Below are 13,612 nucleotides of genomic sequence, written 5' to 3'. Positions count from 1 at the left end.
ACTTATTCACTGGGGATACATTTTGAGACTCAATGGATGCCATTTTGAAACTATGGATAATACTAAACCCTGCATATACTGTTTTTTCCTATACATACTTAAGATAATGTTTAAGTTATAAATTAGGCACAGTAAGAGATTAACAATAATAAAACAATTATAACATACTGCAATAAATGTGGTCTCTCCCTCTCTCAAAACATCTTATTGTAATGTACTCACCCTTCTGTGAATATGGGAGATGATAAAATGCCATGAAATGAAATGAAATGAAATGAGGTAGATGATGTAGGCACATAGCATTAGGCTACTACTGACCTCCTGATGTGATCCAGAACACCTGTTTCTGGGCCAGCAAATGACGGTGGGTTACTGAAATCTCAAAACGTGAAACCCTGGATGGGGGTTGAAGGGGCTACTATATCATCAAAGTTAAGGGGTTTTGCTAACCTGATATGTTAAAAAAAAAAAAAAAAAGGTACCTCAGTGTAGTATTTTGCATTTCTCTTACTATGAATGAGATTGAAAAGTATTCATTTAAGAGTCATTTGTGGGAAAAAAAAAAAAGAGTCATTTGTGTTTCCCTTTTTGTAAACTGCTTGTTCATATCCTGTGACCATATTGCTACTGGATTGTTTTCTTTTCATCTTGTCAATTTCTAGAACTGCTTTATATCTGGGAAAATAGCACGTTTTTATTGTAGAGTCATAAATATTTTCCCATTCGTCTTTTAACTTGTTTACAGTGATTTCTACCTAACAAAATTTTTTCATGTAGTTTACTTTTCTATGTGTCTTCATAATTTAGTCAGAAAGGCTTTCTTTACTCTAAAATAATAAATTTGTCCATGTTTTCTTTGAGCATATCTATCATTATAGTCTTTACACTTAAATATCTGATTCATTTAGAATTTATCCAAATACATACATGGCATGAGGCAGTAATCCAATTTTTTTTGTTCCCTAGATGATGCTCCTACTTATTCCAAGAGTTATATTGAATAGCCCCACTTGAATTTTTCCCCATTGATCTGAGGTGATTTGGGTCCACATCTGGGCTTTATATTGTTTTTGTGGTTTAATATGTATATGTGAGACAGTTTCAACTCTTAAGACTTTAAAATTAAAATGTTACTACCTAATTACATATTTCTGATTCTTTGGTTTTCCTGGGTGCTTTATTTTTTCCATATGAACTAGAGAATCTATTTACCTACTCCCCCACACCAAAAAAAACCGCTTGGTATTTTTATTACAATCACCTTAAATTGACAAATTAATTTTAGAGACAACTGACAGATTTGCTTAGGTTCAATATTCCTACCTACTAAAGTTGTTTCCATTTGTTTAAAATTTTTGCATTCCTCAGACTACTTTCAAGTCTTCTTCATATAGTCTTACACATTTCTTAGGTTATTCCTGGGTTATTTTGTCTTTCTCTTGCTATTATAAATGGTGTCTTTTCTTCCACTGTTGATATCTAATTGGTTCCTATTTCCATTACATTTTAATTTTGACTTTGAGCAAGTTATTTAGCCTTTTGAAGTTTTATTTCCCTCAACAGTAAGACTGTGCTAATATGTACTTTGCAGGGTGGTTTTAGGATTCTGGGATAACATATAAAGGATTTAACACAATGCATGGAACATAATGGTGGTTACCGTTACTACTTTTAAACATCAATATTCCAGTATCTAAATAACATATTCCAAATAATATTTCTCATTAAATTTCTCTCCAGTAATGAGGTTTGCCTCTTTCTTCTCCCTTTACGTTATCATACCAACCTCTAAAGTGTTCCCTTTCCTCCATATTTCCAGTTGCAGAGGCTTACTCTATTTCTCAATACAGTGCAGAAATAGACCTATGTTTAGATAGAGGTAACACCAATCTGTCAGGCTTTTACCTAATTATTCTACAGAAAATAAGTGTAGGTCCATGAAGTCCATTTCTGTTAGAAAACCTACTTATGCAATCTATAGGCGAGCAATACCTGAATCAGAAATCATAAAGTATACATTTGCTAAGTGATAAATACTTGGAACAAATTATGGAAAGCAATCTAAGCTCTACTTTTCTCATTGTGCCATTCTAAAATAAAATCTTCAAATAACTTATAGGGAAAGTAGCTAAACTTTGCTCCAATTGTTTTCAGATGCTCCTAATTCTGCTTGTCTTTTAGCCTTAGGCTACTCCTGTCCCATTCCCATTTTCATTTCCATTTCATAGAAGCAACAAACAGCTTTATCTCAGAGGACACATTTCTTAGGGGCTCTTGCCTAAATGCCAGCACATACACAATTTATAGTCACAATTATTTTATTTGTCACAATTATTTTAGCTATTAATGGAATAGCAACTTCTATGTGACTGCATCTTGTGACTTCAAAAATTTTGTTTCCAGTAAAACCTGGAAGGAAGCCATAAAGCATAATTAATAGGTTTGTGTCAGTTAAGCAAAAGTAAATTAGCCTACTAATAAAATTCAAATGGTCCGTGGCAAATAAATGGTTTAGTTTTACAAAGATGTTATATCACCAGGTACTTTAAACAGTCTACCAAAAAGATAAAAATTAAATATTGTTAACAGACTGTTAATTAATTGATAGAATGGAATCAGGGAGAATTTACAGTTGGAATGTTAGCCTACTTTGAAGAGGAAACAAAACTGGAAATAAAACATCTCATTCCTTTAGCGCTGATCTTTCTCCCCACTTAAAATAGTGAATTTTTCACTGATCACAGAATATGGTTACCAAATTCAAAACAAAATTCACTTCACCAAATCTTTTCTCTCCTCCTAAAACAGAACAATTAACATTCCTCCTCTTCCTGGATGCCCTATTTATATTAATTACTGATTCAAACCTAGGATCACACCTGGTTCTGCTCTTTACCTTACTGTTCACTTCTATTTGGTTACCATAGCCTATCCATTCTTTTAGCTTCCGTAATTTCTCGATCTAACTGCTCCCTTGCTGCCTTTTTTCCCCTAATGTTTGTTTATTTTTGAGAGAGAGAGAGAGAGAGAGAGAGAGAGAGAGAGAGAGCGCTCAAGCAGAAGAGGGGCAGAGAGAGAGAAGGGGACAGAGGGTCCAAAGTGGGCTCTGTGCTGAAAGCAGAGAGCCAGATGCAGGGCTCAAGCACAAGGAACTGTGAGATTAAGACCTGAGGGGAATTTGGACTCTTAACCCATTGAGTCACTCAAGCACCTCTCCCTTGTTGTTTTAAGGGGCCACCATTACAGCCTAACTGATTTCTTTACCTTCAAATTCTCTCCCCTCCTTTAGAAAAACCTGATAATTCTCATTACAAACTGTTGTGACCGAATCTCGAGTCTCCTGAGACCTCCAAGGAGCCAACACCGATGTAAGCACATAAGGGTCTTTATTACAAGCTCGAGCAGGGGCTCACCTGTATACCCGCGCAGCAGCAGCAAAGTGAAGCCTTGAACAACAGCGAGCAGGGTTTTTATGGGGTAAGGGACGGGGGTGTTACAGTGCACACGCTGTACATATTGCATCATCACATAAGCACCAATCCTAATTGTACAGTACCCTTAGTAACAGTTTTGACCATTCGGTGTCTGTGAGGCGTCCGTTACTTTTGGCGGGACCCAATCATGACCTTTGAGAATCCTTTGGAAATGACCAATTATGAGGTGAGCTCAAAGGGCCTATGTGGGGTTTAGGCAAGCAGTGAGTGAGTGGCTAGTTTGTACAGAGTAACTACCTGCAGTTCCCAGCCCTGACTCAGACCACAGGAATGTTACACATTTCTTTTGATTGGCTGATCTGAGGGAGGTTTCAGCTGAAGCTTTTCCTGGAACTAGAGCTACGTGCAGCCCGAGGTTGCTCTTAATGGAGGACTTAATTTCAGGCTCCTCAAAACTATGAGTGGATATACACCCAATTAAAACCCTAACTTGATTAATTCTAGAGTCTGACTCAATTTTACCCTTCTAACCTTCTTGCTCTTTATTCTCAGACATTTTAGTTAACTGGATTACGATTCCCTTAATAGATCTCCCATTTGTCTATTTCCATTTGAGGTGTGTTATCTATAAAGCACTCTTCATTCTTTCCTCCTTTAAATACTTTTATCCTTCCAGTTCATATGCTATCTTCCCTAGAGATTCACCTACAATCTATTCCATTCCAAATGGCTACACAGTACACAGTATTCTGTTCATGCCTCTTACAACACTTAGCACATTACATGCATTTCTATTTATTGCTGTACTTGTTTTATCTTCCTTTCTAGATCTTTAAATGATATTCGTCACATTATAGTCAAAAGCTTGTAAAATGAAAACATTTTTAAAACTTTCATTTACAAGTATCTTCTAGGGGCAGCTGGGTGGCTTAGTCAGTTAAGCGTCCGACTTCAGCTCAGGTCATGATCTCATAGTTCACGAGTTCGAGTCCGGCATCAGGCTTTGTGCTGACAGCTAGCTCAGAGCCTGGAGCCTGTCTTCGGATTCTGTGTCTCCCTCTCTCTCTGACCCTCCCCTGTTCATGCTGTCTCTATATCTCTATCAAAAATAAATAAAACATTTTTTAAAAATTTACAAATATTTCTTAAACATCAATTTTGTAGGGTGAGGCACGACTATGCTTACGTAACTTTTTTAAAATGCATTTGGTAATTGTTTTCTTCTAGATTTGCTAAAATTAAAGATGTTCTTTTTCCTGAAGAAATTAACAGAGATGCAAGGATTCTGTAAATTTGTGTGTGTGTGTGTGTGTGTGTGTGTGTATGACATAATTTGTCACAAAAATTTGGAAATAAAAGTCCAAGAAATAGAACACAAATTTGGTACATTTAAATGATTAAGTGTTAAATTATCATTAACAATATCCCTAAAACAATATTTTGAAACATGGGGAAATACTTATTATTATTCAATTATTACTGGGAAAAAAACTGAAATATAAGAACATACTTCCAGTCTGCAATCACAAACATATGAGTAAAGAAAAACTGTTAAATGACAATAGTCATCTATGCATGATAGTATTATGGTTGATTTTTATTTTCCTGTATTTTCAAATTCTCTACCAAGAATATGAAATACTTTTATAATTAATATACACTAAAAATGTGTTATTTCAGAAGAGCAGGGCATCTAGCAAAGGAATAAAATGTAACTAAGCTTAAATATTAATAGAGATAATTAGGTTATTTTAAAATAATGTGAAAAACACATTATTAAAGAACCCTAGAACATTTTCTTTAAGGTGAAGAAAAGCTAAACTAAATTTCTGCCATCCTAGAACTGAAGACAAAGATAATTACATGCAAATAAAATATTATGGTTTAAAGACTGAGCCACCAGTATTTAAGAAATTTCCCTTTTCTTTCCTTTTAACAGTGCGAGATCATGAGAAGGGGCAAGGGAGGAGGGAGGGGCAATGAGAAAAAGAGAGAGGATATCAATTTTAAGGAGGCTCCATGCATAACGTGGAACCTGACACAGGGCTTGAACTCACACCCGTGAGATCACAGCCTGAGCTGAAATCAAGAGTCAGACACTTAACCAAATGAGCCACCCAGGCGCCCACAAAACTTCCCTTTTTAATAACAACAACTCCAACTGGATACTTTTATATACAGCACAGGTTTTTCTTGCATGTAAAGTAACTATCACAATTAAGATGATTGTATATCTTAATAAATAATTATTGCCTTAATTCCATCAGCATGAAAAGAACCCACAGAAGCTGAAAGGAGATAAACCATGGGCTATTCAATGTGGTTTCTTCATCAACATTTCCTACTTTTCTACTCACTAACACAATCCTAGCACAAAAAAGCCCTGTAACAATATATGAATACACGTTCCCTATTAGATTTGCTTTAATACATATCTGATTAAAGATTATTCTTTAATATGTACCTGATATATACCCAAATACTTGATACGCTTTCTAGCCTAGGAAAACTAGTATCTATGAAGTGAGATTTAGGTGTTCAAAGCAACTATAAATACATGGAGTCTGTGAGAAATGAGCTTTAATAGTACTACACATTTGTATGACAGAGAAAAGAACCCTAATAATACTAAAGAGGTGACAGAAACTAGACCACTTAAGCTTTCGCCTGCCCAAACCATGAAATTGAAATCTACCATACTCTTGTTCTTTCAAGGAAAGTAAGTGGTTCACTCCCAGATAAAAACACCAGCATACCAAAAACAAAGAAAAAAAAATCAGTTCTAAATCCTTTAAAGAAGCCTCTATTTGTTAGGTTGCTCAGATTAGGCATCTACTTCTATTACTGCCTTCTATGTGGGATAAAGGTTCTATAAAGCATTCACCAAACCACCATATCCTACTTAGAGATGCATGGCAGACTTAATACAATATAATCCAAGTTCCAGTGTTGACACCAAATCAATCCCCTCTGGCAGTTACTATGGATCTTGGATAGTAGCACAGCATAGCATTAGACAACAAAGGGATATAGAATATGATACATAAAAGAAGAGAAAAGCCTGGGTGTTAACACAGTAGTTTGTTCAAATACTATTCATACCACACAAGGTTATAATGAAGTACCAAAGTGGTATTCACAATGCAAGCATCTTGGTAAAATAATGATTTCAATAAGCCATCAAATAAAATGGCAAAGAAACAAATTACGATTTGATCTGCCTCAAACAGAAAATATTACTGCAAATAACTCAAAACATAAGAACAATTTAGTGAATAAGATAGGAGACTGGTAGACTTAATTTTTCAGATTCAATTTATAGATGTTCACCAGTCACCTGCTGTTTTGACAAGTTACTTACCAACTTGTGCTGCCATTTCTCCGTAAATTTATCCCCTAAGATGAGGATAATTCTTGCAAATTGTGTCACAAGCATTTTGAAAGGAACCATGAGTTATTGTGTAATGCTCTTGAAATTCCTCAGATGTAGGGTCCTACACAAAGTAAAGTATTATTATACATCTCTCTAACAGTAGTCATCTGTTTGCATTATGATTTTTTCCCCTATCCTTGACACTGTGTTCTTGGGCACTAACCTTCCTCAAAGTAAAGTGTCGAAAGTAAGCCTCCATTCCTGACCCAAGTAATTACTTTTTTCAAGTCTTCCTATCATCCACATCTTTCTCAGCCTTAGAAGGTATCATGAAAATTAGGAGTTATAAAACATAATAAGCTTCTCTGGTATTATATGCTTTGGTTCAATAAGAAATATGTGGGATAATTTGTTATTTTTAATCTGCTCTTAAGTGAATAATTTTATTTCACATATTCATACATTTTCCTATGTTACTTTTTAAATTTCAACTATTATTTTAAGAAGTTCATTTATAGATTGATGTTTTATGAACAGAGAGAGCAAGTCAGAAAAATGAAGAAGCAAAAAGGCAAGCAGTAATTATTGCTATGTGACCAAAATGCTTTCACTGGACTGACTCAGCAGCAGAAATCACCATTTTGGAATACAATAAACAGAAATCAATGCTCATGATCTTCTGTAGAAGAGTTGAGCATAAGCTACAACAAATTTTATCATACTAATGAAAACTTTATCTTTTGCTGACTTTGCTAATCAAGTTAGTCTTCAGTTCAGGAATAAAATACATATAAACGAATTTTTAGTTTGTGTTGGCACGATATTGTATCTTGAAAACAGAACTCTCAACCTTCTTATACAGCTCCTAAAATGGCTTCTTTCTGAATTTATATATGGGAAGGGAGGAGATAATGAAACATGATATCTTCGTTGTACAACTTATAAAAGAGAAAAATTTTAAGGTTTTTTTTTTTTAAACCCTCAGAATTACATTAAAATGTTGATGGAAGCTAGTTTCCTCCTAGGTGAATATTCTTTTATCTTCTAAATATGGCAGGGTAAAACCTTTGTGGGATAAAGGTAAAACCACATGATTTAGCATGGTCCCTTAACATTTGCTAGCCTGTTAATTGTTAGTCTCTTAATCTCATTTTACTTCAGTTTCCTCATTTGTAAAATGGGGACCATGACACCTGCCCTAGATACCATACAAGATTGTTCTGAGGATTAAATGAGATAATCTAACTAAAAGAACTCTGTAAATCGCAAAAAAGCTATCAAAACAGTCATTTTTAAGAAAAGTGTATCACATTATTTACAAATTTATGGTCATGTAAGATTTAGTACTGCTTCTAACATGAAACAAATGGAAATAGATGTGCAAAATATTAGGACCATGGTTACCAAATAATACCTATGGTTGAATATACAGTGAATAAATGATCTTGTTAAGAAAAGTACATTTTCTATACTTTATCTTAAAATCTTCAGAAGTGAATTTGGAAGGAAATATAATAATAAAACAATTTATTTAGATGGACTATTCTAGCCTTCTAAAGATCAAATATATTTACCTGTTACCTCTGAATTAAGAAACTGAGAGCAAATAGCTAAAAAAAAAAAAAAGTTTTAAAAAATTCTTATGAAGGAAAAATACACACATGAAAGTGAAATAGATGTTCACTTCTCAGGAAATAATCAGATAGAGCTAGTAGTGATACCAAGGGATATACATACACGAGGGGACGGAAATGAACACGGACACAATCTGTACTCTTGGTATAATAAAGGAGATCAGTGAACCCTTCAGATGTGGTTCCTAAAATTTTCAGAATGAAAACCTCTCCCAAGAGGCCACAGGTCAAATCTACTTACTACACTGTAAGGCTGAGTCCTCCAGTAGGTTATGATAAATCTCAAGAATAGCTTATCCTTAATGAATGAAGCCACCTGCTTCTCTTTCACATATATTACAGAATATTTAGTATGCTTACTTACAAAGCCAGTCTCTACAAGGAAACAATTCCTAGCTCCCTTCTGTTTGCTTTCTTTCTGTCAGTTTAAAGCTCTGACAAAGTGAATTTTATTACATGGTCCTAGAAATTCAATCAGACTCTTTCAATTACCAGAAAACTTTAAAACCAATAAAATAAGAACACCTCACATTTTAATTCAGTCCTCAAACTCACAAATTAAAAAAAAAAAAAGTTGGAGAGGGAGTACATTCAAGTAATTAAAGAATTATACTCAAAGGAAATAATTTTAGCTAAAAAACATTAAAAGTTTCACTCAAAATACCTTAAATCAAAACTAAGGTAAAAAGAAAAGTCCCTATCAGAGTACCTACCTCCTTTTGACTTTCTCCTACCTCTGGAACCCAGATATACTTGAATGCATCACTGAACCTGGACTTCCAGGAAAAAACTTTTCTCAAGATAAGGATCCTCTCCTATAAAACTAAACTACTTCAGCTCCAGATTTATTTTCTGGTTATTTATGTGATCAACAGTTGAATTAAAATTAAGACTTTATTTTCTCCCAGAAATCTTTATCCCACAATGACATTTCCCATCAATTAAATTTCCTAGTTTCAAGGTATATATCATATCAACTTTCAATTCTTTCCAGCTATTTCATTTATGTATGTCTTAATTACCAACCCAGCCTCTTAATTTTTCAAAGACAAAGTTCATGCCTTTCATTTTTCTATTCCATAAATGTACCCTGGACAATGAGGCAATCCTAAACAGGTAATGTAAGTTAGGTAAACCCACCCTCCCAATTTTATATTACCAAATAATGCTTTCGAGATGAATCAATAGTGATATAAATGTCACAATGTAATCATCACAATGTCAACATGACCACAAAAAACCTCTTCTGGCTCGTTAAGTTTCCCAGAATCTTACCTACAGAATTAAAAGCTGCTAAAGACACACACTACTATTGCAAAGTATCTCCCCTTGTCCTGGACACAAAGCAGGTACTAAATAACATTTAAAAATTTTAAACTTTAGGGGGCGCCTGGGTGGCTTAGTCGGTTAAGCATCCGACTTTCGCTTAGGTCATGATCTCGCGGTTCGTGGGTTCGAGCCNCTCTCTCCTAGAAATAAATAAAAAACATTAAAAAAAAATTTAAAAATTTTAAACTTTAGTAAATTTCAGTAACTATATTAGCAATTTCTATGTGCTGGCTTTGTACTTTTTATCTGCCCTGCAGCCTCTCAGTAATTACTAAAGCAATACAGAGATATGTTCTAATATTTCTGTGGAGCATGTTAAGTATAAGAAAAGCAACAGCCCCCAAACCATGAAAATCTCAACTTGAGCCAGCATTTCAAGCTAAACAAAAAAGTTATAAAGAATCCATCTGCCTCTGAAGCAGTGATAACAAATACATAACAATAAATTACCACTCATGTCTACATGACAACCTCAATACCTAAAATTATGAAATTCTAATAAGATTCCAGAAAATATTCTTAGTGAGGTAGAATACAAGACTGCTGCCACTTTACCTTGAGTTCTGCGATGATTAAGCCTACTGTGTTAAGGATTACTACCATTCATCCAAAAGACTTACATTACAAATTAAGGCAGAAAGAAAAAGGTTAAGACCCTACCAACAAAGAAAGGATGAAAACTATACAGTATTTACAAGATAGAAAGGTGAGGCTTGGGATGCTGGTGAGATGATATGAAAGATGAATAATATGCCTTAATTAATATTTAATATCTTACTATTTTACACCTACATTAACCTCTCAAAAGTAGACTAACAACAGCAATCACTTAAATAATGAAGTGGTAAAGAAGAATAATCGCCATAGAAAATGCTTAAGTGCCATTATTGTTGAAGTTAAAAGAAGAATCTGTATATCAGTATAGCTGTGGTCTGTCTTATCTGAGTTTAACATCTTAAGAATTAACTTTTAATAATCATAATTGAGTCTTCAATTTTTTTCACAAGCTATCTATAGTTTTCAGTGTATAGAATGATCATAATTGGGAGCAAAATTCACATAACAATATTATTTCTAAGTGTGGTAATACCTTATTTTAAAATATGTACACATATTTAGGAAAAGAGAACATGAAATGTGACCAAATTCCTCGAAATTCTCATTACACTAAAAATTATTTTACATTTGGCTTACATGGCTCCTACAAAATCAGGACATATTATAGTCACAAAAATTTTAATAGCTGATGCTCCTACTTGAAAGTAGGAGATTAGGGGAATGAAAGACTCTTCAAACAAAGCCAAATAAAATTATGTATTTAAAATACTAGAGTAGGGAGAACAATAGAAAAATTAGGATGTATCTCAGGCAAGCTTTCATCTTATTTTTTCTCTCTGATGTATAGAAAACATAGTAAATTATGCATTTAAAAATCTGCCAAAGTGGCTGAATAGTACTTATTAAACAGGACCTATATTCTTTATATGCTCTATACCTATATATTCTATGCCAAAGAAAAACTGTATCCACACTTTTACATCACCACAATTATGTTGTGAAACCAAAACTTCATACAATAAGGGTTTATAACAGTAATAGTTTAAAAAAATAGAAACCACAAAATAAGTACTCAGAAGTATGCAAACATAAAGGATATATTTAACTCCTGGTCTGCTTTTAAAGTTTGACAAAACAATATGGGTTTAGGACTAGAGAAATTATTTGACATTTCAGACTTACAAGACAAAATTATTAGAAATAGCAAACAAAAAAGTTTTCAACTTACCTGGTTTCTTTCTGGATTTTTCATGACCTAGCTGTCCTAGATCATTACATCCACATGTGTATACTGTTCCATCATCCAGAACAAATACAGTATGTCTGAGCCCACATCCCACATCTCGGACCTTCTTATTTATAAAAAAGTCACTTTTTCTGGGCTCTAGTACAATTTCTTCGTCAATTCCACCTAAACCGAGCTGTCCAAAAGATGCATTTCCCCAGCACAACATGTTTGTAATTCTTCTGGTCTTCCAGTTTCAATAAAAAACTTCCGTCTGAAACACTGGAAAGTTGGAGGTATCCCTATGTCTGAGGAGATTAAAAAAAAAAAAAGTTAATATGACTTCAAAGGAAACATGATGTGTAATTGCTTTCAAGTGCTAGGCTACAATAATCACTATATAGTAAACATGAAATATATTTTATAATATGCTACATAAGTATCATTCAGTTTCAAAAACCAATCAGTTGTATTTTTAAAAATACAGCATACAGCAACATTTACAGAAAATATTTTACTCTTCATGATTCTTTGAGAAATTTAAAACACAGTGACTAGTTTTGACCTTTTGCTATCCCGTGATAAACTAATAAAAATATTAAGTACCTCAATGAAATTCATTTTAGCTTAACTTTAAATAATTTCATCCTGAGCAAGCTTATGTGTAATAAAAATAAAACCAATAATGGAAACTTTAAACCCCCCACAATTTAACTCATTATTCACATAATAGGCCCTGGAGAAAAGTATGGTTCTCTGTCAAACCTCAATCTCAAAGACCATCGCCTCTGACCTCACCACTTAATTTTAAAACTAAATCTACATACATAGTTACATACAAAAGAAAATACACAGTTTAAGTATAAAATCGTCTCCCCAACTCAACATTTTCTATTATCAGTGGTATAAGTATAAAATCCTCTCCCCAATTCAACATTTCCTATTATGAGTGGTAATCCTGACTGAAAAATATTTCCCCGGGACAATTTATATATATCCGTAACTCTGAAGCAAGTATTTGGAAATGGGAAAAACTGCAAATAATCCTAGCATTGACGATTTTTCAACAACAGAAATGGGGGCTGGGATATTGATAGTCTGGTGGCGAAATCTGTAGAACTTTCCAGTACACTTGTAAAGACACGGATATCAAAGAGTCCACTTCATCTAAACCCACACAGATTTTTAAACACATCGCGTTACTAAATCACACAATTACAGGAAGTCAGCTTTATTCCCGTCACCCACATTCCTTACACAGAACCTGAGAAGTTTCAAAACCCAACTTTCCTACGTTCGGGCTCGCAGTTGCCAAAGCTGTCCATTCCATGAACTATCCATTCAGAGAAGTTTCATCTCATTCTTTTGGGACACCGGAACTCGATAGTTCGCGAGAGTTCTGCATTGTCTAACCGTATTTTTTTTTTAAGAATAAAGGACAGAAAAATACCTCCGATTTCAGCGCACAAGGTTTAACTAGCCTTTTCTTTAAAAAAAAAAAAAAGTCAGAAGGAATGGAAAAGGCGTCCTCTCGCCAGCAACAGGTAGGGGAATGAGAAGCACTTTACTCCCATCATTCCCTGATCAGCTCAGAGGAACCAGGAGAGCGAAATCAACTGCACACACCCAACCCCGCGGGCCAACCAGTCAACTACGGCAGCCGCCGGCTCACAGCAGCCGCAGAGGCCAGCCGACCAGGCTCTGCACTTCGGCGGCCCTCAGTCCGAGGGAAGCCCTAGCTCAAGGAGGTGCGACATTCCAACCCCCCGGGCAGAGAGCACCGACACAGTCCTCGTCCCCTGCCCCCCACCCTGAGGAAGCGCTGAGAAAGCAGCCAGCGCCAGGCCGGCCTGTATCCGCCCTGCCCGGCCAGCCCCCTCCCTAACGCCGTCACACGCCCCCGAATCCACCGGGGCAACGACTCACCCAGCCCCTCAAGGCAGAGGAAGCCCAGGGCAACGGGGGGCGGCGCCACCCCAGAGAGCAAGACAAGCGCGGCAGCTAAGGCAGGTCTCCAGCTCTTGGACCCTCCTCCTTCACCCAGCGGCTGCGAACACCA

At 35.3% G+C, this 13,612-nt stretch overlaps 1 protein-coding gene across 8 annotated transcripts in view; it reads right to left on the bottom strand.

The window, feature by feature from the left end:
- HERC4 (HECT and RLD domain containing E3 ubiquitin protein ligase 4) overlaps positions 1–13,612 on the bottom strand; it is a 137,198-nt gene that overhangs the window by 123,424 nt on the left and 162 nt on the right. For 5 of the 8 annotated variants that reach the window (XR_013338668.1, XM_077778579.1, XM_077778582.1 and 2 more), the window contains exons 1-2: positions 13,480–13,570; positions 11,557–11,861 (exon numbers count right to left, since the gene is read on the bottom strand). Coding sequence is in view for 7 of the 8 variants with exons in the window: in XM_077778579.1 (XP_077634705.1) it covers positions 11,557–11,782 (226 nt within the window). In the remaining variant the exon portion in view is untranslated. Of the gene's footprint in view, positions 1–6,795; positions 6,920–11,556; positions 11,862–13,479; positions 13,571–13,612 lie in introns of those variants that run through there. The other 3 variants (XM_077778580.1, XM_077778581.1, XM_077778585.1) reach the window with 2 other exon arrangements.

This window comes from Crocuta crocuta, unplaced genomic scaffold (assembly GCF_008692635.1).
Source record: "Crocuta crocuta isolate KB4526 unplaced genomic scaffold, BGI_CrCroc_1.0 scaffold167, whole genome shotgun sequence".
NCBI lineage: Eukaryota > Metazoa > Chordata > Mammalia > Carnivora > Hyaenidae > Crocuta > Crocuta crocuta.
Note: the sequence above shows the minus strand (reverse complement) of the source record. Positions and strands in the feature narration are given on the sequence as shown.